This window comes from Mercurialis annua, linkage group LG5 (assembly GCF_937616625.2).
Source record: "Mercurialis annua linkage group LG5, ddMerAnnu1.2, whole genome shotgun sequence".
NCBI classification, from domain to species: domain Eukaryota; kingdom Viridiplantae; phylum Streptophyta; class Magnoliopsida; order Malpighiales; family Euphorbiaceae; genus Mercurialis; species Mercurialis annua.
This window is the reverse complement of record NC_065574.1, coordinates 52,687,973-52,712,253: the sequence shown is the minus strand read 5'-3', so window position 1 is coordinate 52,712,253 and position 24,281 is coordinate 52,687,973. Positions and strand designations below refer to the sequence as shown.

The following is a 24,281-nucleotide window of genomic DNA, read 5'->3' as shown; positions in this document are numbered from 1 at the left end:
TTTGGTTTTCTTATAAGCTTGAGGATAAGGACGAGGTATCAACCAGTGACCTAAATCTGAAGGCACCTTAAGCAGTTGTGGGCACCAATGGTGGGTTCAACCCAGTTGCAGAAATCAGATTTTGTAGCATTTCAGTACAAAGTGGCTAACCTGGAGGTCTTATCCCAACTGATTTCCCTCTCCTTTAGGGAATTTTGGTTTGAAGTTCAAATGATTTGGTTGATTTTGGAAGTTTATTTTATTAAATTGAATAATTTTTAACAATGTGTAGTTTTATTCAGGAGTAAAGGGTAGTATGAACTAAGTCAGGCATCCTACATTTGAGAAGAATTTTTGTACCAATCAGATCCTTCAATTTTGAGTCCATAGTTAGCCATCCTCCATTTGAAGAGATCAAAGAGAGTGGTTGGACTGATTTTTTTATTTTGTTGACGAGTAAGCCGAAACCCATGATTACTATTAAATTCCGGGATGTGGACTGCCTGCAAACCCACTTACCCCATAAATACGGGCTACAGTGGCAGCAATTCAAACTCAATCACTCCATTTTAAAAAAAGGTGTAGCTAGAGTTTCAATCCGCGATCTTGACGCCTAAGATTGCTGAGACTTATATCCATAGACCAAACCGTGCGGGCTCATAATGATATTCTCAGCCTATAAAAATTATAAGTCTCAAATTTGGGTCTTTATACCGCCACATTCATCTGTTTAGATGAGAGTTTATCACTTTTATAGTGAGCATAAGGCCATCTCGAGTGATACTCTTTATTTTAAATATAATCTTTTATAAAATAAAAAACATCTATAAAAAAATATTTTAAATTTTAATCCAATTAATTCTCTATTATTGACTCTTTATGTTAATTTATTTTTACAAAATAATAATAAAAAGAATATTAATATTAATATTAATTTATTATCATTTTTGGCATATTTATTTATTTAGTTTTTCTATTAAAAATAAATAATATTATATTTTAAAGAGAAAATTTTGAAATTTGACATTTTAGCTTTTAAAAAATGAAGTAGAGCGTGGAGTAATAAAGAGTTCATTAGACTTTTTATTTATTCTCAAACTTTTTAAATTAAGGAGTGTGACAATTTTAAAGAGTTTTTTGGAGATACTTTAAGAGAATAACAACCTATCAGACCTCCAATAAATGAAAATATATTATTTTATTTACATATTAAATTCCAACATTTCACGTTTGTGGCGAATTAATTCCATCTTTTAATATGCCGCATCACACATCCCAATTTTTCACGCTAAATTATGCATTATGTAGCCTATAATCATTTTCCATCAAAAATAAACTAAAATGTGCACAAAAATGGCGTCGTCTTATACAAAACAACGTCATAATATGCTACTCAACGCCAAAAATTGAAAGATTGGAGTGTGCGATGCGATGTTTTAAAAAATAAAATTAAATCGATATAAACGTGAAATGTTGGGATTTTAAATAAAAAGAACCCTATTTTAAAAAATATAACTATAAGTAAATGTATATTTTTCTTATATATTCTTATCAATGATTATCTTGTAATTCTTGTTCAAAGTAGTAATAGTTAATTCTAAACAATTAGGGATAAACAAGAATTTTTTAACTTAAAACATTACTAATAATGTTTAAAATGGAATATACAGAAAAGTTCCTCTTAAAATGAGGAGGGAGTAATTATAAATTTATAACTAAACTCCTAATGAAAATTAACTATGTACAAATTGTACAGACTAAATTAAGATTAAATTGCATAAAAGAACAACAATTCATGTAATTCAAAAGAAAAAAAATTGTTCTTCCAAATCATAAACAACTAAACCAACTATTTAACCAAAAATAGCAATTTAGACTTCCTTAAAGTATCCAAACTTCTTAACAAGACAAAAAATAAAAATTCTCCTTTTACCAAATATAAAAAAAAACTACTAGGTCAAATCTATGTTTTAACTATAAATACACCATTAATTTGTTACAAAACATTAGCAAGACTATAACTTCCATAACCTAATTTCCTTCCCTTGAAACCTTAATATAGCAATCTCTAATCCCATATATAAACACAATTACTCCTTAATTAATTCCATTCTCACCCCAAATAAACCATTCCTATCTCTCCAAAAATATAATATTCCATTGACAATTAATTAATTAATTAATATCTTCCACTTCTCTTCTTCACCAATACCTAATCAATTTTTTTTTCAAAGTTTAGGTATATAATTAAATTCATTAAAATGGTGAAGGGAGTGAGATATTTGAACAACTTTGGTGAAGTGGCACCATCATTACTCACATTTCATAAGAAATCTTCAAGCATTAATCCTAAGCTTGAGACCATTATTGAAGAATTAGATCAAAATTATGAGGGTAAATATTCTTATTTTCAAAATCTTGAAATTAATGTTGTTGCTCCAAAGAGGATTGTGTTTCTTCTTCCTCTTGTTTTGTCTATGGGAATGTATTTCTTGATCAACAAGGTTGTGGCTAGTGCATGAAGATTAATGGAAGTTTTATTGGTGATGATTATTTTTGTGTTTAATTAATAAGGAGATTACTGAAAATGGAGGAATAATATCTATTACTTGTTGAACAAGTCAATGAGTATAGGGCAGATTTTTAGGGTTCTTCCTGAGCATTTGTGCTTATTGTATTGATGTGAGGTGGAGTGGTTTGATAATTATTAAAAATATATTGGCAAATGATTTTGAGTTTTATAATATATTCGTTTTCTGTTTCTGCTGCCAGATATTAGTTCTCTTAATTATAATTTAAACTTCATTATGTTGCATTCAAGAATTGACATTTTCTGTCTAATTACTTTAAGTAATATTAATCAGAGATAAATTTATAAATTAATAAGGTTTCCTAATTTTGATGCTAAATTGATTATGAAATGGAACCAAATCCAAAGTAACATTAGAGTCTAATTTGATTATATTGACTTATTTAAAGGACATTTTTCATCAGATGATGCTCAACAAACACAAATAAGCACTAGAATTTTTATTGTACCATAAATGATGTTACAATAATGGATATATATATATATATATATATATATACACACACACACACACATATATAAATTAGACAAAATAAATTAATGAACAAAAGGCGCTTCATCCCCTCAACAATTGACATAAAAAATTAAAAAGGTCATTCTTAAACAAACCGAGTCTTAACAATTTAGAAGTTTGAAAAATCGTATCAGAAGGCACTCCCCTATCTCACCTTCTTGCGTAAAACACACTCTCCATTATAAAAATGAAAAAAAATGTTCAAAACTCTTCAAATTTATTTTATTCTTTAAATTAGCAATTAATAATTTTTAAATATCAATTTATCCCTTATATTTTTTTAAATTAAAAAATCATATCAATAATTAAATAAAAAAATAGAGTATTTTTTACTTTAACTATTAAAACCAAAAGACTATTAATTCATCTAATTCTTGCCTCCGCACCTTCTTCTCCGTGAGTTCTCCACGCCGCTGTTGCCGCCATCACACCTTTTCCGTCATTTCTTTACGCCACGACCATCACATCACCACTGCTGCAGTAGAAGTAGATGGAGTGGCAAACAACAGTGGCTGTAGAGGCAACGATAATGGATGGAATGGCGGCGGCGGGACTTAGGTGGTTTAGGATTAATTAGGTTTAGAGTCAGGGTTAATTAGGTTTATTTTAAATTTAATTATGGTTAATTAGAGTTTAAGAGTTATAATTATAGTTTCAATTAGAATTTTAATTAGGTTTTTTATTAAGGTTAATCGAGATCAATTGTGATTAATTATAGTCAATTAGATTAAATTAAGTATCTCATCCTCTCTCTTTCTTTTTCATCAGAGGGGTGAAATTGATCTGATTCTGCTAATTTATAGTTTAAAATGATCCGGTTCACTTGAATATGATTCATTTGATTTTTTATGCCAAGTTGAGGAGGTGAATTGATCCTTTGTTTCTAATTAATATATCCACAACTATGATGAAATTTATAAGGGATAATTACTATTTACCCTCTAGTAGTACGTCATAATTATTAGTTCTTTCATGAGTTTTAAAAAATCAACTGCTTACTCCTTGAAGTTTGATTAGATTAATTACTAGTCCTTACGTCAGATAAACGGTCCTTTTAGTAAAATTAAAAATTCAATTTTACTTAAACTTATTTTTTTTTTATAATTATAATCATAAAGTTGTAAAAACGTTCCAAATAAATTTTTATTGTTTGTTTATACTGATTTGATAAAATATTTATATAATTATTATATATATTTAATAAAATTCAAAATTAAATATTATTATTTTTTAAAAATGAATCAGACATAATATATTTTATCTCAATTCTATTTACAATTTATATTGTACAATTTTTTATGATATGACTTGATTTTGAATAATACAAATTTAAAATTTTGAACTAAAAAAATAAATTAAATTCTAAATTTTTTAATGAAGTAAATTACATTAAATCTAATCAATTTTTCAATATTATTAAATTTATTTTGATAAAAAAGCATTTTTAACCTTATTTTAATTAATTAAAATATTTATAAAAATCATAGTTTGATAAGTAATTAAAAATTATTTTAAAAAAGTATTTAAATTATTTTAGTTGTTTTATGGACTTTTTTAAAAGAAAAATAAGTTTAGGGGTCAAATTGAACTTTGTTTTTAATAATCAGATTTTTTGACTAAGTCAAATAACGATGTTAAGTAACAGAAGGGGATATTAGTTAATTTAATCAAACGTCAAGGGATAAACAATTGAATTTTTAAAAATTATAGGAGAACTAATAATTTCTAATATCATGGGATAAATAATAGTTATCCTAATTTCTAATTATATATTGAATAAAGAAATTCGACAATTTAGTCCAATTATTTTACGTTTTGAGTCAATAATATATATATATATATATATATATATATATATATATATATATATATATATATATATATATATATATATATATATATATATATATATATATATATATATATATATCAAAAGAAGAATCTAAGTTATAAAAAAAAATATAGTTCAACATTTTCAGTTATTTTTATAATAAACCAATTCCTTTTGGAGAAAATATCATAATTAAATTATTTTATAATAATATAAAAATTTAGAAAGAGTCATAAAAATGGATAGAAAAGTCTATAAAAAGTGTGAATTTGTTTCTTCAATTATGAACTGATGTATAATAATAATAAATTAGGGACTGATACAAAAACTTATCCGATATATATTGTCAATTTCATTATAGTCATGGATATGTTGATTCTTTTTTCAAACAACGGATCACTTTACCCTCTCAATTTTATATAAAATATCAAAAAAATTTAAAACTGGAAAATCAGATTACTTTTATCTTAAATTTGGCAAAAACGGCACAAAAACACTCCTATACTGACGTGGCACCTTAATTGAAATGTGGGTTTTTAATTAATCATAATTTAATCTAATTAATTATAATTTTATCTAATTAATCACAATTAAAATCTAATTAATTTAGGGGTCTTTTTGAACTTTTTTAAAAAAATATTTCAATTTTTTTTAATTTCCGATGAGGAGGAGCTCTCTCTGCTGGAAAAGGGGAGCTGCTACTCCTCAAAGGAGCTGCAGCTCCGGTCTGTTCCATTTTTTTTAAAAAATTAAAAAAAAAATATTTTTTTATTAAAATTTAAACTTGAAGGTTTATTTGTTATATATACAAAATTTGTGGGTTAATTTTTTATTTAAAATTTTTTAAATTAAAGAATTTTTTTAATTATTAGGTATTATTTTAAAATGTGAAAAAATAAGATCATTTTAAATCTTTTTCCATCAAAAACCACTTAGGGTAAAAAAAATACCATTAAAAAGGAGAGCGTGTCTCACTCTTTTGGATGAGAGTGTGTCTCCCTCTCTTGGATGAGAGTAAAAAGGGGATTTTCAACCCAGTTTTGCCAAGTACAAACTAAAAGTGATCATTTTTCCCTATTTTTAACGTTTTTGATACTTTGTTCTAAATTAAGAGGGTACTGTGATCCTTTGTTCATTCTTTTTCTATAAAATTATTCTGTTCAATTTTTTTTATTTGTATATGTGTAATTTTTTATTATAATAGAAAAAAATAAATTAAGAGCTACATATATAATCAAAACTATATAAATAAATATACTTTGGATTGAGATTTGCATTTGAATATTTGTCAATTAATAACATTATGATGGACATCTTATGTCCTTCAACCTAACAAATATTTCCTTCTTTGGGTGTGTTAAAATATGTAACAAACAATTTATTTAAGAGATATAAACAATTGATAAGTATATCATTACTAGTTTATTATACACCAACACATTGGTTGTATATTTAATTAAATACTTTGAAGAAAGAAAAAAAAGGACAATCTTAATCAAATTTGTCATCGCCTTTCCTCATTTTCAAATTGCTACAATATTAATCAATCCTATCAATAAATGGTTCATAATAATATACAATGAACTTTGCTGACCAAACAATTTCTCGAGAATACGGACAGACAATATTAGAAATCGCGCAATCTTCGTGAGTCACACATCATATTATGAATAGATGGTTCATAATTCTACACGATGAACTTTGTTCACTAACAATTTCTCGAGAATGCGGGCATATAATATTAGAAATCGCGCAGTCTTCGTAAATCCCCATTGCTACTCTATAATTGTAAAAGCAGAAATGTGAGATAAAATGAATTCCCATATTTGGATGAATCATAGGGAAACAAATTAATTTTACATTAATGATCAATAAAATGACATATAGTAAAGAATTAGGAACATATTCTATGCACCAAAAAGTAAGAAACAAAAGATAGAACAATAGGAATGAAGAAGATGACCCTTTTTGGTAGAATTTCAAATCTTCTTGTAAATTTTTCAGATCCCTCTTCAACAATTGTTTCCAATTTAGGACAACTTGAACATCTATGTCTTGATATGAGCATGGCTGGTGCAGTTTCTTGCATGTATCTTATTTCCTTCACCATTTTTCTTTATTTTTGCTCACAATTTAATTTCTTTCTCTTTTTTGGTTGATGATTCTAGATTTGCTCAAAATTTTGGAATTGAAATTATGAAATGATTTAATTGAAGGGTTTATGATTTGTTTTTGTAATATTTGAATGTATGTAGGGATGAAGAAGGGGAGATTTATTCAACGTTTATATTATGAATTTTGAAAAAGTCTTTACTTAAATTTAGAATCTAGAAAACAGAATTTTCTATTGAAACTTCTATTTTTATTGGATACAAGTCACATTTTAAATGTAGAGGATACAAACACTATTTTTGAGGTAATTCAATAAAAATAGACAATTAAGTATAGATTTTTGCTAAGAATATATGCATACATCAACCAACAATTTTCTAATTCTTTTAAGGGTTTGGTTTCTTTTAAAGGAGTTGTCAATTAGTTGCAATTTCTTTTTATTACAATGAAAAAAATAAGGTATTGATCGAAAATTTATTATTTAAATAATATGAACTCAACAACATTATTTCTGTACAGACCATTATAAATATTTAATTTACACTAAAATTGAAACTCAAAACTTCAAAATTTTAAAAGATTTAAATAACTAAAAATTAAGTTATATATATATTCCGAGGTTATTCGAAAATAAAAGCATATTTTTTACTTTTTATAGCGATTTAAGCACAATTTATAGAGATAGGTAAATAATGGCTAACTTTTTACTTTTTTTGGTATATAATATTTACCGCTTTGAAAAAAATAGCTCATAACACTAGTCGCTTTATGATATTAAGAAATATTTATTGCTATTTTTCAAGTTTAACCTCTATTAATAAGACTAAAAGGAATAGTCAAATATAAAAATAGTACTAATTAAAATCAATAGTTTAATCAAACCGTATATAGAAATAAAATATATTTATTATTTTTTTTATCTATGTGAAATAGTCCAGAGTGATAAATATAATGAACTGGAAAAAACACTTTTTTGGTAATTTATAATTCAAAGTAAAAAATTTGTTGCCAAAATGATGTTGTTTTTGATAGTTTTTATAGAATTAAATGACGTCGTCGAATAATGATGTTACGCTGTAAAATGCTAAATTTGAAAAAAATTGTCTTTTGACTTTTCAAATTTTACAAGTCACGTTTAATTTTTTTATTTTAATTATTGGAGAGAGAAAAATATTTGTTACAAAATTAAAATCATGATCTTAACAGTATATTATTGATAAGTTATGCTTAATTAATTAGAAATATTATTGATTAGTAGGTTGGAATATTTAATTATATATAGGTGAGAATATAATAATTCAAAAATTAATATTAATTAATAGGTGGTATAACTTTTACACTAATAAATTCATATATATTAACATTTCTTAACAATACAAGATTATCTTTAATATTGTTATTCAAGTGTAACCGTGAATGGATATTTGATTGTCACTTGAAATGGAAACTCCTCCTTTAACCGAATATTCTCAGATAATTGTGAGCTGAAGTATTAATAGCAGTACGGATATCATAACATACATAAGAAATAAAATGCCAAAATAATTTTAGAAAATTCAAAAGGAGTGTATTTGTGCTGTGGAAAAATATGAACTTCGTGCTAAAATGTTTTTCCAGAAGCATTGACCAACATATGAAATGACATTTTTCAATCATAATCATTTTTATATTTTTCTTCGTGGATTCTTTAATCATTTTTTTTACAAAATACTGTTATATATTTCATGGATATATTACAGAAGTAAATCTGAATTGTTATTAATAAAATATTATTTTTGATATTATTTTAATCAAAATTAATTTATAGTTTGAATAATCAGTAATTGAAAAATATAAATATAAATTTCAGTTTCTCTTTTTATTTTTATTTTAGTGTCTTTTTTTTAATATAATATATGAATAAACTATACTTTTGCTTTTTTATTAATAAAATATTCACTATTATCCAAATAAATAATACAATTTATATATCTTAAACAATAGAGAAGAAATAGTCCAATTTCAAATTAATAAATTTAAACAAATTATTTTCTTTACTAAATTGTATTTGTAGAACTTATTATATATACTGCTATTACTTTTTTTTTCTTTTTTAAAACAATGTTTTATGTACAAGTACATCATCGTCCAAATAAAAACTTCTGCTGAGATGGACACCATGCATTGTCTAGAGAGAATTAAAATCCCCTCTCCTACGAATTATGAATTTTCTTTTTCTAGAAAAGGACGATGATGATAAGGTTTGGATAAACAATATATCCACGAATGACATAGACCATCTTGTCCTTTTCATTGGAAGAATAATAGTATTATCGCCGACCAATTCAGAATATAAAATAATCACATCTCTATTTAATAAAATTTTAATTTCTAAATATATTTAATATATAATTTTAATAACTTGACTGATTAAAATTATTAGATGTACAAAAGTTCTGTTAAATAGATGACCTAACATACATAATCTACTCGAGTTTTACATAAATAATCTCAAGAAAAATTCAATGAACATTGACACAATATAATTTGCAAAATATATCACCTAATCAATAAAATCCATAAACATAAAACAAACTTTTTCAAAAAAAAACCATGAGCTTAATTAGATAAATATTTCATGGATTTTGATACTTAAGCACATGACCCCAAGGTGTGAGTATTACACGACGATGAAGGCATGCGATATTGCACGAAACAACTAGTAGAAAACAGAGACGATGAAGATGAAAAATTCAAATTACGGCTCGTGGTCTCCATGCATTTTTCTTCTTCATCATCTTCTTCTTCTTCTTCGTTAATGGTTTCCAAGTTTATCCGAATATGTAGTTTAGTGATTCGGGTAAACCGGACCGGTGCAACTGCAGAGAATGGTGACTTGTGAGAGGGTTTGGGATGATGAATGTTGGGTTGAATAGAGGTTTTTGGATCAGTTGATTCATTTCTTGCCATATTTTCTTCTCTTTCTTTTAATTTCCTCTACTAAGTAGCATTCAACAATTTTTGCATCTTCGCCAAATTTAGGGTGTAAATAATATATATAGTACACATATGGTGCATCTTATTTCTGATTTATTTAATATTGGATTTTCTTTTTCTAGAAAATGGATGATCATAATAACTATAATGCCCTTAGGTTTTCTTTTATCACAATATTGCCATGTATCCATAGTGTTTCGGCCTTTACAAAAATAAAATTTCAAACTTTTTTTTAATCGTAAAATAAGAGATTCAGTATTCTTAAAATTAAACAATACATATGTATGTTCATAATACTAAAATTAATAGTAATGTAATGCAACAGTTGTGTAATGTCATTCGTATTACAAACAAATGGGATGTTTGATAAATTCATACATAAATATATATAGATGAACAAAATCAATAATCAAAAGTGATAACATAACATCTCGAACATAACTACAAATCTTATAGAAGATTATAAGGCCAACAAGTCAAACCCGATAAATATACTAGAGAAAGACATGCCAAACAAGTTCATAAGATTGAGATAGAATCAACTCGATCCGATAAGCAAATGTAGCCATCTAAGATGGGAATAGGTCGGAGAAAAGCAGAAGCCTTCGAATGAGGAAACGTACGACAAAGTTCATAACCGAATTAGGATAAGTAAGTATGTAAACTAGCTCCCATAAGGACTTGAGACTGTTTTTTTTCTTTCAAATTTAGGTAATTTTATCTTCTTTATTTAATATTTAAAAATATAGAATAGTAAAATGCACATTTGAGCTACTGAGGAATACCTTGGACCAAAACCGAACAAGAAGATTGGAGGAGACCATATAATTCTTTCATATAAAAATGTTCCTCACATCACACACATTTGCTGCATTTTCCAAAAATATAACAGAATCATTTAACTTTGCATTAGCATAGTGATCAGTGAGAAAATTTTATTGTACATGTCAAAAGATCACATATAAACCAACAGAGTTGGTCCAAGTGATAAACAGATTGGTATCGCTTAAGTAAGGTCTCGGGTTCAATACTTGTGTGCAGAAAATCTCCGCTAGCAGACTCACTCACCATGTCAGGTGCGCGACGCGGTTCGGATCCGGATTAGTTAGGGCGAAGTCTCGAAAACACGGAAAGAACTCCGTCCGTTGAGAAACTTAATAATCGGTAAAATAATTAGTTGTATTGGAACTAAGAAAGATGCAATTGAATACGAAGGATCTATTGAACAAAAATTGAATAATCCTAAAAAATTAAGGATACACATGTAATATGATTCATGGTTCAATTTAGCATACCTCACGCTGACGAGACGAATACATAAAGAGTGTGAAGAGAAGCAAACAAAGCTAAAATGCAAAAAAAGTTCATAGTTCTTGAGTTTATCCTTCCATCTACATCAATTATTAAAGAAAAAAAAGGTTTTTCCTACCCTGTACGGCAGGCTTCAGTGTCAGATGTAAGCCGACCAGCTTTTAAACTACAGCAAAAATTCATAATATGATTATCTTGATAATGTGTAATTCAGAATTGCATACATGCAAATGATCAGTAATTGTATTGAATCAATGTTATATACTCGTTCGCTGTAGTTAAAAAAATTGTTTCGCCCTCACATAACAATTCTAAACAGTAATATTTTTATGGGATAATTTCATAAAGAAAACCATGACGTTTATACGAAATTTTATTTTAATCATAATCTTTAAAAGTTGCCATATAAAGCCATAATCATTCTTTTTTTTCTTTCAAGTCTATCATTTCAGTCATGTATTTTTGTTGGCTAATTTTCTTCACTAAACAATTAATGAAAAATCCAAATTATAAATCGACATCAAATATTATCATCTTTCAATTAGAATATATAGGATTAGTAACTTTTAGCTAGAAAAATACACAAAATATTATTTTGGTAATACATTTGGAACAAAATAAAAAATTGTGCCTTTACATGCAGTGACGGATACAGAATTTTTTTTCAGGGGGGTCTAAATTAACAAAATGATTTTTTTTAAAGGAAAAGCGATATAAAAGTAATAATCTTTTATTTTCTAAAATTGCCGCATAACAACTTTATACATCTTTTATTATGTAAGCAACCAAACAATCATTTAATAGTTCTTGTAATATTTTTAATTTAATCATTTTAATGGTTTTACATTTTGTATTTAAATATGATATACTGTATTCTAATTATCTAAAAGAATTAAACGAAAATCATCTTAATTTGTTGAACCAGTTAAATTGTAAATCTTACTTGATTCTTACAAATAGTTGTTTAATACAGTATATCTAGTATTATCTCAAATTGGACCGGTCAATTTGATTCATAAAATACTGTCAGAAATAATGTTTGAAAAGTTGGACTAAAATAACAGTTCAATCAAAATAAACTTTAAAGTTAATAAAATTTTATATTAAAACTAGTAAAAATTAAAAAAAAAAAGTTATTGAAATTATACTAGTAAAAATTAAAAAAAAATAGTTATTGAAATTACTTATATTTATTTATTTAGTATATTATTGTTCTTGATAATATTTTAACAACAATATGGAAATATATAATTTAATATATGAAGATAGCATGTGAATAAGTAAAACATTAGTTTCTTATTTTGAATTGTGGCTTTAATATATTTGGCATATAGTAAATTTTAATGGTATAATGGGTTTCATAGTTTGTGAAATGATCTATGTAAAGTATTACTAATATGTAGTAGTAAAAAAAAACTCAAATTCCAGGGGGGTCCAATGTCCCCCTTGGTCCAAGAGTGTGTCCGTCACTGTTTACATGACAACTTTTAAAAGTCGTGATTAAAATAAAATTTCATGTAAAGGTCGTGATTTTTTATGGAATTAACCGTATGCATAATTGTTCTAAACAGAGCCAAAACATAAGTGATAAATAGCTAACGAAAATAATTTAGTTTCTTTGACTTTTAATTTAGCTGGTGTTATGATCACACTAAATATATACATTACATAGTGAATTTTTTTTTTTTAAAGAAATTATAGAATGACTAGACTAGTCCATATAGATTTTGCATGGGACTCAAATGATTTATGAATAGATAGATCGTAATTAGAGACGGTGGATTAGTTAGCTATGTTCAGCAACTGATGCAAATTTATTAATTAGATTATGATAGCGGGGCCATGAGTTTGACGGTGCAACAAAAAGTCTGGTTTACTTTATGGATTAAATGCAACATTTAGAGATACCTTTTTCTAGGTCACTTTCCCCTTTTAGGTTGTGTTCGTTAGTTCGTTAAAAGGGGTGAGATTGTCTAAAACATAAATGTTACCACAAATAGTTATTGTATAACTAATATTAGGGACTGAACCGACGAACAAAATTGATAGTCACTCCTCCGATCACTAGTTACGGAACAAACAAAGATTGTCTCCGGTTTATTTCCTTATATTTTGTCTTAATCGTTTCACCCCATCGTCTTTTCACCTTTCTAATTGCCCGCTAAATTTACGTTTTAGTTTCATCACTCACTAGTAGGATACTACATTTTATTGAAATTAGTTTGCGTTATCGATCTTCAATTACTGGACTCCTAAACAAGATGTACAATCTTAAATCTTCGAACCACCTAGCTTGATGTTTCACTTAAGAGATTGGGTGCTCGAATAGACCGCAATCTCCATTACTCGTTCTTCATGATGGGTCAGTCACACCAAAAATACACGCTAAATGCGAGCAATCTATGAACAGACTATTATCTCTTCAGATGACTATAAATTTGATAGGACCATAAAAGTTAACATGCAATATATTTGATTTAGCCTGTATATAATAGATGAACACTATGTGTCTAAAACACATAACTCAGTCAAGGATCGACAAGAAAATAACAATTACGACATGAATTTGTTATTTATGATCGACAAACACAATTCGAAGAAGAAGAAAATAAAAGTAACATGCTTGTACAGATTTATGCCATCAAAGCAAACTTTTTGAATTTATGAAACCCTAATACAAACCCGTAGTCACTTTAAAGAGTCCTTATCGAACATTAATTCACATCGCTTTCTATTAGTTTTTATGAATAGATGCCCATGTGAGAAAATAATTTGTAATGTTGAAAGAACGTATAAAGTTTGTCAAAAAGTGTAATAAAATTGCATCTGAACTTTTGAATTGGCATGGATAAGAGGGCATTGAAATTCCGGGTTTGTCTCAGCAAAGACAAATTCAAATATATGAAATGAACCGTAGAATAATGATATGAGGGTAATGGCTCATCATCCGTATCAATGAGGGCCATAGTCCCTTTATATGCATGTGATTTTCGTAGGTCCATCAATGACCATGAGCATGCAGTACGTTTCAGACCTTCCTTGACTTACGTACCCAGTGCAAAATTGATTAACTGAACTGCAAGTTAGATTGAGCTTGCCTAGGAGTGTAAATGAGTGAGTCCGCAAGCTCGAGCTTAAATGAGCTTGAGTGTGTTAAACAAGCTCAAACTTGAATGAGCTTAAATTGTCAATTTCGAGTCGAGTTCGAATAAGCTTAAATTCTCAATTTCGAGTCGAGTTTGAATAAGTTTACATTCTCAAGTTCAAGTTTGAATGAGTTTAAATTCCCAAAACCGAGTCGACCTCAAATGAACTTATATTCTCAAGTTCGAGCTTAAATTCTCAAATCCTACTTCGAGTAAGCTTGAATTTTCAAATCCGAGTCAAGCTAAAATGACCTTAAATTCTCAAGTTCAAGTCCAAATGAGTTATTAAGTACAAGTAGTGCTCAAATAAGTTTAAATTCTCAACTTCGAGCTCTAGTTCGAATAACATCCGAGCTATTCGAACCTAACTCGAATAAACTCGAGGTCAATTAAAGACAATAAAATTATATTAGAAAAATTGTATCCGATGTGTATAAAAATATTCACTATAAATTAATCAAAAAAAATATTCACTATAAAATATAAATTTAAGATATAAAAAGCCAAAAATAAATAATTAATTTTGTACAAGAGACTTGTTTTGGGTCGCCTACTTCATCACTAGTCTCTTTATCTGATACTCGAGCTCGCATTGATAATAAATTCGAGCGTCTCGAGTTCAAGCATGACTCGAATTTTTTCGAATCAGTAACTCACGAGTGACTCAACTCTTTAACGCCCTCCTAAAATTGCATGAGTCCAATTCTACGCAAAATTGATACTCAAGAATTAAATTTAACCTCTAAATGTGCATCCTAAAACTCCATAAACTAAGATTTCAAATTCAAGTCTCTACATAATTCGAGTATGATTCGAATTTTTTCGAATCGATCTTGAATTACTCACGAGTGGGCCAGCTCTTTAACACCCCCTAAAATTGCACGAGTTCAATTCATAAACACGGAGTTGATACTCAAGAATTAAATTTAACCTCTAATTGTGCATCCTAAGACTCCATAGACTAAGATTTCAAATTCAAGTCTTTACATGTCCCTCCCCAAGATCAAATAAAACCCTTACATTATAATACTCCAAAGCATTTAAAACTCCAAGTATAATCCTAATTTAACATAAAAAAGATCAAAAATATTGACATCCATCATAAAACCTATGGTACTTATTTCAAGGAGCCAAGTTTCCAGGCAGCCAAACATGACCCTTAATTCCCTGAAGAGACAGGAAAGTCTGAAGAAATTTCCAGTTAGAATCTACGTTTATATCAGACTAGAACCCTACTTCTTCTTGAGTCCTAACTCATAGGTAACTAATTCTAAAATTAAAAAAGAATTTTTATTTCAATATACAGATGGCAAGAAACTGGCTAATCCTATCAATCAAGTAAAAAGTGCAAAATTGGAAGCTATTGGTAAAAACAAAAACCATATCTTTTTAGATAACTCAATTTCCACACAAAATGTGACACATAAGTCATAACAGAGACATGGACCCAATACTAAGTTATCTTCTAATTAATATCAAAAGTGGGGGTGACGGCATTAATTGATGAAAATTTCATTTCATTCAAAACTCTATTGATTAAGACTGCAAACTTATTTTTAGCCTTAAATTACCCTTATAAATTTCACCCAAGTTTCAGTTCATTCTCATCCTCAAATCAAGTCTCTTTTAATACACTACTTCATCAAATTCTTCCTTATTTCTTCCATTTACAATATACAAAAATACTTCTAAAAATGGCGAATTCACGCATCGCAAAGTTCATTACGGAGGTTGCACCACCGCAATACATTAGTGTCATGAGGCATAGAGCATCAAAGGTGATGGATACAATTAAGGAGGAGGAGAGAGATGTTACCTCAAGCAACTCTCTTTCTTCTTTTCCTACTTCCGCCGACACTAGTGCTGCGGCGGCGGCTTCTGCTGCCAACTCCAAGTACTTTTCCAAAAGGATTCAAAGATCTTTTAGTTTCTATCTTTGAGAACTGAATACTATTTTTGATTTCTAGATATTTGCATCTTTTTTTGTCACTATTTAATCTCGTGGCGTTTCAAGAAACAGAATATAGAGCAGTTTCTACACTCGCTTGTGAAATTCATGTCGCTGATTTGCTGCACCCTTTGATCATTCCAATAGCGGATTGTTTCACCAAGCATCTGCCATGTTTTACACTCCTTTACGATCTGTATGCTCCAGCTTGAAGGGGCGTAAATCGTTATCATTATCCTACTTAAGATAACAAATTTTCACTCTGGTGCACCTAAACGGTTACTTTTAATACCGTTTTGCATGCTATATGCTCAGTTCAAGAACATACAGTGAGCATGTGCAACTTGCACCTTTGATGGCTTTAGTAGTATAAATAAGTACGGTTTCTTATTTTCTTTGTAATCAAGATTTCATTTTCAATAATAAAATCATTCTACTTGCTCTTAACCTAATATATATGTATGGCACTTTTATAAAAAATTAATTGTTCAAATCTCCACGACCATATTTGTTTATTTAGGTGAAAATGTATCACCTATAAGAGTTAATTTTAGGATATTTTTTAGATTGTCTAAACATACCGCAAATAGTCATAGTATATTAATAGTTGTATAACTAATATAAGAACCGAACCAAGGGACAAATGGGTAGTCATTGTAGTCATTCCTCCAATCGCTAGTTATCGATTGTGTTTAGTTTTTTTATTGATTTTTCAATCGTTTCACCTCATTCATTTTCTTCGGTCATTAGCCTTTTTTTTCTCTTACGTCTCTCCCTTATTTTATTTGTTAGTTGCACAGCTCATCGGTAGGACACACCATTTTAAATGAATTAATTAAAATCTAAAATAGTAAATGTTACTGATCTCCTATAACCATGCCCCGAGTAAGTTAGGCAATATTGGATCTCCAAATCATCTAGCTCACCGTTTCACCCAGAGATCATGCGCTTGAACAGCCGACGATCCCCATTACTCATTCTTCTAGGACGTGGGATCATAGACCACTAACACATTAAATGTGAGCAATCGATGGACAGACGGTTGAGGTATGAATAACAGGAAGCAACTCAAGAGAAAAATTAATGCATTGCTCACTTATTCCTTGCAAACGAACCTATCTGACTTTCCTGTCAGAGAGATTTTCAGACAACACCTGCATGGATCCTTCTAACTGTTTTCATTATGCAGGAGTTCGCCTATCGGAGGAACATTCAAAGTTCCAGAGTTAACTGTATACACAGATTTGGGAAATTTAAATTCAATTTTATGTTCTCATAATCTCTTAGACCAAATTTTATCTTTCAGAGAAAATAATGCGTTCATTGTCTTTTTCAAAACATTATGGCTATGTTTTATTCATGAAATGACATAACATGTAATAAAATAACTATATTACGAGGAATGAAATAACTATTTTATGAGCAGTGGTTATTATATAAAATTATGTAATAGCAATTTCATGTAATAACTACTACATAAACCAGAAATAGCTATTTTATGCGGAATAGATATTCTATTCCGGACTTATTCCATGAACAAAAAGAAGCCTATGAGGAAAGGGATGTGAAATACAATCACAGGTTAACCTAATACGTCCGTCAAAGATTAGAAAGAAAGTAAGAAAGCATACGTCTAATATCCATGTTTAAAGCTGCAGATAAGCAAATAACTATAAAGCATGAATTTGTTATTTATGATTGACAAACACAATACAAAGAAGGGAAAAAAGTAACATGCATGTACAGATTTATGCCATCCAAGCAAACTTTTTGAATTTATGAAACCCGAATACAAACACGTAGTCACTTTAAGGAGTCCTTATCTAACATTAATAATTTAATACACACATTGTTTTCTTTTAGTTTTTATCGATGAATGCCCATGTGAGAAAATAATTCCTATTGTTGAAAGAGCAAATAAAGTTTCTGAAAAAGTTAAATAAAATTGCAACTGAACTTTTGAATTGGCATGGATAAGAGGGCATTGAAATTTCTAGGCTTGTCTCAGCAGAGACAAATTCAAATATATGAAATCAATAATATAATGATATGAGTGTAATGGCTTATCATCCGTATCCATGATGAATCTACATCTTTTGAAGTCAATTTATGCATTTGATTTCGTCGGTCCATCACTGATCATAAGCATGCAGTAGGTTTAGAAATTGTAAGTTAGCTTGAGCTTGCCTAGGAGTTCAAATGAGCCGAGTCGCCTGGCTCGAGCTCAAACGTGTTATATAGTTCGAGCTCAAAGGGTCTTAAATTTTCAAATTTGAGCTCAAGCTAGAACGACGTCCGAGCTACTCGAGCTCAAATTGAATAGACTCGAATTCGATAAAAGATAAAACAATTCTTTAAAAAATTATCAGATTTAAAAGTTCTTCCCCCTATAAATATAAAATTCAATAAATTAAGATGATGTAGACCTAATTTTAAGGTATAAAAAGCCGAAATTAGATTATTATATTATATATAAGAGGCTCGTGGCCCTAGTCTCTTTATCTGATACTCGAATGTTTACGAGTTGATCTCGAGTAATTATGGTGTACTCCAACCCATTTAGTCTATGAAGAAATTTCCAGTTAGAATCAGTCTTCATATCAGGCAAGAACGCTACTTCTCCTTGAGTCCTAACTCATAGGTAACTAATTATAAAATTAAAAAAGAACTTAAATTTCAATAGACAGATGGCAAGATACTGGCTAATCATATCAAGCAAAGAAAAGTGCAAAATTGGAAGCTATTAATAAAAACAAAAACCATATCTTTTGAGATAACTCAATTTTCCACACAAATTGTGACACATAAGTCATAACAGAGACATGGACCCACTATGAAGTTATCTGCTGAGATAATTATGGAAGCAACAAGGTTCTGCAATTAATATAAAAAGTGGGGGTGACGGCACTAATTGATAAAAATATAATTTGACTCAAACTCTCTTGATTAAGACTGGAAACTTAATAGCCTAAAAATACCCCTATAAATCCCACCCATAATTTCAGTTCATTCTCATCCTCAAACCAAATCTTTATCTACTAAACTTCTTCATCATCATCTTCCTATCAATCTTCTAATTTCCAAATACAAAATACTTCTAAAAATGGCAAATTCACGCATCGCGAAGTTCATAACGGAGGTTGCACCGCCCCAGTACATTAGTGTCATGAGGCATAGAGCATCAAAGATGATGGATACAATTAATGAGGAGGAGAGAGATGTTACCTCAAGCAATTCTTTTTCTTCTTCTCCTGGAACACCTACTTCCGCCAGCACTAGTGATGCTGCAGTGGCGGCAGCCTCTGCTGCTGTAAACTCCGCGTATTTTTCCAGAAGGATTCAAAGATCTTTTTCTATCTTCGAGAACTGAAAACTATTTTCGGATTCTGGATGGTTCTTCTTTCTTTTTGTCACTATTTAATCTCCTAACGTTCCAAGAATCAAATCATCATTTCCTGTTTCAGTTCAAAAGCAGAATATAGAGCACTTCCTACACTCACTTGTGAAATTCAGTGGCTCTCTGACTTGCTTACTGATTCGCTGCACCCTTTGTTCGCTCCAATAGCGAATTGTTTCACCAAGCCTCTGCTACGTTTTATCCTTTACGATCTGTATGCTCCAGCTTGAAGGGGGGTAACACAGATGATTAGTCCTTGTTAACATCCTAGTCAGTCGGCATATAGCAAACTTTCTTTCTTTCTATTACACCTAAACGGTTACTTTTAAAACCGTTTTGCATGTTATATGCTCAGCTCAGTTGATTTTATTGATGGCTTCACTCGTATAAATACATAGCTTGTTTGTTTTCTTCTTTGTAATCAAGATTTTCTTGTCCATCAATATAATCATCAATATATATTTGTGGCACTTCTATTAAATATCTTTTTTCTACTTCTACGAATTATAAAAATATGGCAGTTTGAATCCACATAACAACAATAGACTCTCTAATAATTAATATACATGGTGGATTAAAATAATTACTAGAATAATTAATTTATTAAATTTATAGAAAAAAAATTACAAGCAATTCATATTTATCGACCTAATATTAATATTATTGTGACATGTGTGTAATTTTAAGAAAGGAATATAATAAATAATAAACAATAATTTAGCCACTGACAATAAAATTACTCATTTATTTACACTAAGCTCTGCCAACTTGACAAATAAAAAAACTTACTTTTAACATTATACGAAAAAAAATGTGAAAATCACTTTAGTTATAACCATATAATTTATAAATAATTGGTGAATAATAATTAATTTATTTATATAATTTCTTTTTAAAAAAAACTCCAATAATTAATATTTATATAGAATTTATTTTTAATTTCTTTAATTATTAAATAATAGAATTATTAATTATCCTATGATTGGTTCCTGAAATTTTATTAACTATTAGAATTATTAATTTATTGAATATTAAATATAAAAGACTCAACTGTATATTTATTTATTTAGGTGAAAATTATCACTTTTACAAAAATTAGAAGAATTTTTTCTTTAAAAGGTTTATAAGAGTCAATTTTAGAATATTTTGAGATTGTTTAAAACATAAATGTTACCACAAATGGTTATAATATGTTTACAACTGTATAACTAAAATCAGGGACTGAACCAAGAGACCAAAGGGTATTCATTCTTCCAATCGCTAGTTATCGATAATCTTTAGTTTTTTTGTTTTCAAATCGTTTCACCTCATCCATTTTCTTCGGTCTTTATTTTTTCTCCTTATCTCTCTCCCTTATATTAATTTTTAGTTCCACCGCTCATCAGTAGGACACTCCGTTTTATATAAATTAACTAAAATCTAAACTAGTATATATTGATGATCTCCTATTATCACACCCCAAAGCGAGTTAGGCAATCTTGGATCTCGTTTCACCCAAGAGATTAGACGCTTAAACAGATCACGAAATTCATTACTCATTCTTCAAGACGTGGGATCATGGACCGCTCATTCCAAAAAACATACTACTACATTTGAGCAATCCATGAACAAACTGTTACCTCACCAGAGGACATTAAACAACAGGAAGCAACTCAGGTGAAAAATTAATGCATTTCTAAATGTTGAATACCAAATCTTTACATTATTCACTATTCCTTACAAAAGAACCTATTTGACTTTCCTATAGAAGAGATTTTCAGAGAACACCAGCATGGACCCTTCTAACCATTTTCATTGTGCAGGAGTTCGCCTATCGGGGGTATATTCAAAGTTTCAGAGTTAACAGTATACATAGATATTGAATTAATTTTACGTTCTCAATAATCTCTACACCAAATTTTGCCTTTTAGAGAAAAATATGACATTCGTTGTCTTTTTCAAATCATAATGAGGAAAGGGATGTGAGAAAAACAATCACGGGTTAACCTAAGATGTCCGGCAAAGACTAGAAAGAAAGTACGAAAGCAGACATCTATTTTCCATTTATAAAGCTGCAGATAAGCAAATAACTATGAAGCATGAATTTGTTATTTATGATTGACAAACACAATAGGAAAAAGAAAAAAAACAGTAACATGCATGTATAGATTTAGGCCATCAAAGCAATCTTTTTGAATTAATTAAACCCTAATGGCTAATACAAACACGCAGTCACTTTAAAGAGTCCTTATCTAACATTTATACACACATTGCTATCTGTTAGTTTTTATGGATGAATGCCCATGTGAGAAAATAATTCCTAATGTTGAAAGAACAGATAAAGTTTCTCAAAAAGTATAATAAATTGCATCTGAACTTTTGAATTGGCATGGATAAGAGGGTACTCAAATTTCTGGGTTTGTCTCAGCAAAGACAAATTCAAATATATCAAATGAATATTATAACGATACGAGTGTAATAGCTCATCATACATATCCATGAGGCATCACATATTTAAATCACGCCATGGATTCTTTATATGCATGTGATTTCATAGGTCTATCACCGATCATGAGCATGCAGTGTGTTTTAGACCTTCCAAGAATTACCTAGGGGTGTAAACAAGCCGAGTCGGTCCCGAATTACGACAAATTCAAGCTCGAATGAGCTTAAATTTTCAAGTCAGAACTCGAGTACAAACAAACCTGAGCTACTCCTATTCGAACTCGACTCAAATAAGCTCGAGTTTAATAGAAGACAAACAATTATTGAAAAAAATACAAAATATGAAATTCAACCGATTAAGACGATATAGTATAAAGATAAAAAGTCAGATAAATTAGTATTTTATGTGTAAGAGACTCTTTTAAATTCGTTTAAGCTAGTTTAGGTTCACAAATCTCACGGATCTCTTTATCTGATACTCGAGCTTGACTTGAATTTTTTGACCCGATCTCGAGTTTATTTCGAGTCGGTCTCGAATAATTTGCGAGTAGCCTAATTGTTTACACCCTTAAACTTACCTGAGTTCAATTCATAGACACAAAATTGATACTTGGGAATTTAATTAACTTATGATTGTTCATCATGAAACTCAATAACATCTCCCTTCCCGGGATCAATAAGACTCTAAAATTATAATTGTATAAAGCATTTAAACTCTATTATCATCCTAATTTAATTTCAAAAATTACTGACATCAATCATAAAGAGCCAAGTTTCCAGGCAGCCAAACATGACCTCCTACTTCCTTGAAGGGACGGGAAAGTTTATGAAGAAATTTCCAGTTAGAATCAGTCATCATATCAGGCTACAATGCTACTTTTGCTTGAGTCCTAACTCCTAGGTAACTAATTAGAATATTAAAAAGAATTTTTATTTCAATAGACAGATGGCAAGGTACTGGCCAATCCTATCAAGCAAAGAAAAGTGCAAAATTGGAGGCTACTGGTTACAACAAAAACCATATCTTTTGAGATAACTCAATTTCCCACACAAATTGTGACACATAGCAGAGAAATGGACCCACTACGAAGTTATCTGTTAAGACAATCATGGAAGCAATAAAGTTCTGCAAACTTAATTTTAGCCTAAAAATACCCCTATAAAACTCACCCAAGTTTCAGTTCATTCTCATCCTCAAACCAAGTCTTTCTTTACTACACTTCTTCTTCTTCTGCTTCCTATATTTCTTCAATTTACCAAATACCAAATACTGCTAAAAATGGCAAATTTACGCATCGCAAAGTTCATTACAGAGGTTGCACCACCCCAGTACATTAGTGTCATGAGGCATAGAGCATCAAAGATGATGGATACAATTAATGAGGAGGAAAAAGATGTTACCTCAAACAATTGTTTTTCTTCTTCTCCTGGAACACCTACTTCCGCCAGCACTAGTGGTGCTGCGGGAGCAGCGTCTTCTGCCGCTGCTAACTCCCAGTACTTTTCCAGAAGGATTCATAGATCTTTTTCTATCTTTGAGAGCTGAATAATATTTTCGGTTTCTGGATATTGCATTTTTTTGTCACTATTTAGTCTCCTGCCATTCCAAGAATCAAACCATCGTCTCTCGTTTCAGTTCTAGAGCAGAATATAGAGCACTTGCTATAGTCACTTGTGAAATTTCAGCAGCTCTCTTACTTGCTTGCTGATTAGCAGCATATTTTCATCACTCCAGTTCAGGTTTATTGTGATGCAATTCTGCTATTCAACTTACATGTAACCTTGTCTCTCATGAGAGGTCGAAACATTGTGAGATTGATTGCCATGATGTTTGTGAGAGAAACGCTTCTAGGTTATTCCATCTTCTACCGACCATTACTGATCACCAAGGGCAATTGGTGACTAGCACAAGAATAGTGTTAAGTTATTTTCTTTTGTTTGTATTAGTTGTTTTTGTTGTTTTGCATAACAAATTAGCATTGTATATATGCTTGGTGTTGTGTAAAGAAAATAAATCAATCAATTAATATAAAATATCAATTTTTTCTATCAA

The 24,281-nt window shown here is 29.4% G+C and overlaps 2 protein-coding genes and 1 long non-coding RNA gene across 3 annotated transcripts; 2 read left to right on the top strand and 1 right to left on the bottom strand.

The window, feature by feature from the left end:
• Positions 1–6,405: 6,405 nt before the first annotated feature.
• Positions 6,406–7,217, bottom strand: LOC126683066 (uncharacterized). Its single transcript, XR_007641594.2, has 2 exons — positions 6,878–7,217; positions 6,406–6,694 (listed from the first exon to the last, which is right to left on the bottom strand). It is a non-coding gene; the product is annotated as an uncharacterized LOC126683066 (long non-coding RNA).
• An 8,792-nt stretch (positions 7,218–16,009) lies between these two features.
• Positions 16,010–16,859, top strand: LOC130015579 (uncharacterized). Its single transcript, XM_056105977.1, has one exon. The coding sequence runs from the start codon at positions 16,154–16,156 to the stop codon at positions 16,397–16,399; it is 246 nt and encodes an 81-aa protein (XP_055961952.1). The 5' UTR covers positions 16,010–16,153; the 3' UTR covers positions 16,400–16,859.
• A 6,506-nt stretch (positions 16,860–23,365) lies between these two features.
• LOC126683091 (uncharacterized) lies at positions 23,366–24,281 on the top strand. The gene has a single exon (XM_050378924.2). It carries the CDS (start codon positions 23,508–23,510, stop codon positions 23,772–23,774), a length of 267 nt encoding a protein of 88 aa, XP_050234881.2. The 5' UTR covers positions 23,366–23,507; the 3' UTR covers positions 23,775–24,281.

Bases quoted from the DNA above. Each gene is read 5' to 3' on its own strand.
- LOC130015579 (XM_056105977.1), top strand. From the start codon at position 16,154: ATGGCGAATTCACGCATCGCAAAGTTCATTACGGAGGTTGCACCACCG.
- LOC126683091 (XM_050378924.2), top strand. From the start codon at position 23,508: ATGGCAAATTTACGCATCGCAAAGTTCATTACAGAGGTTGCACCACCC.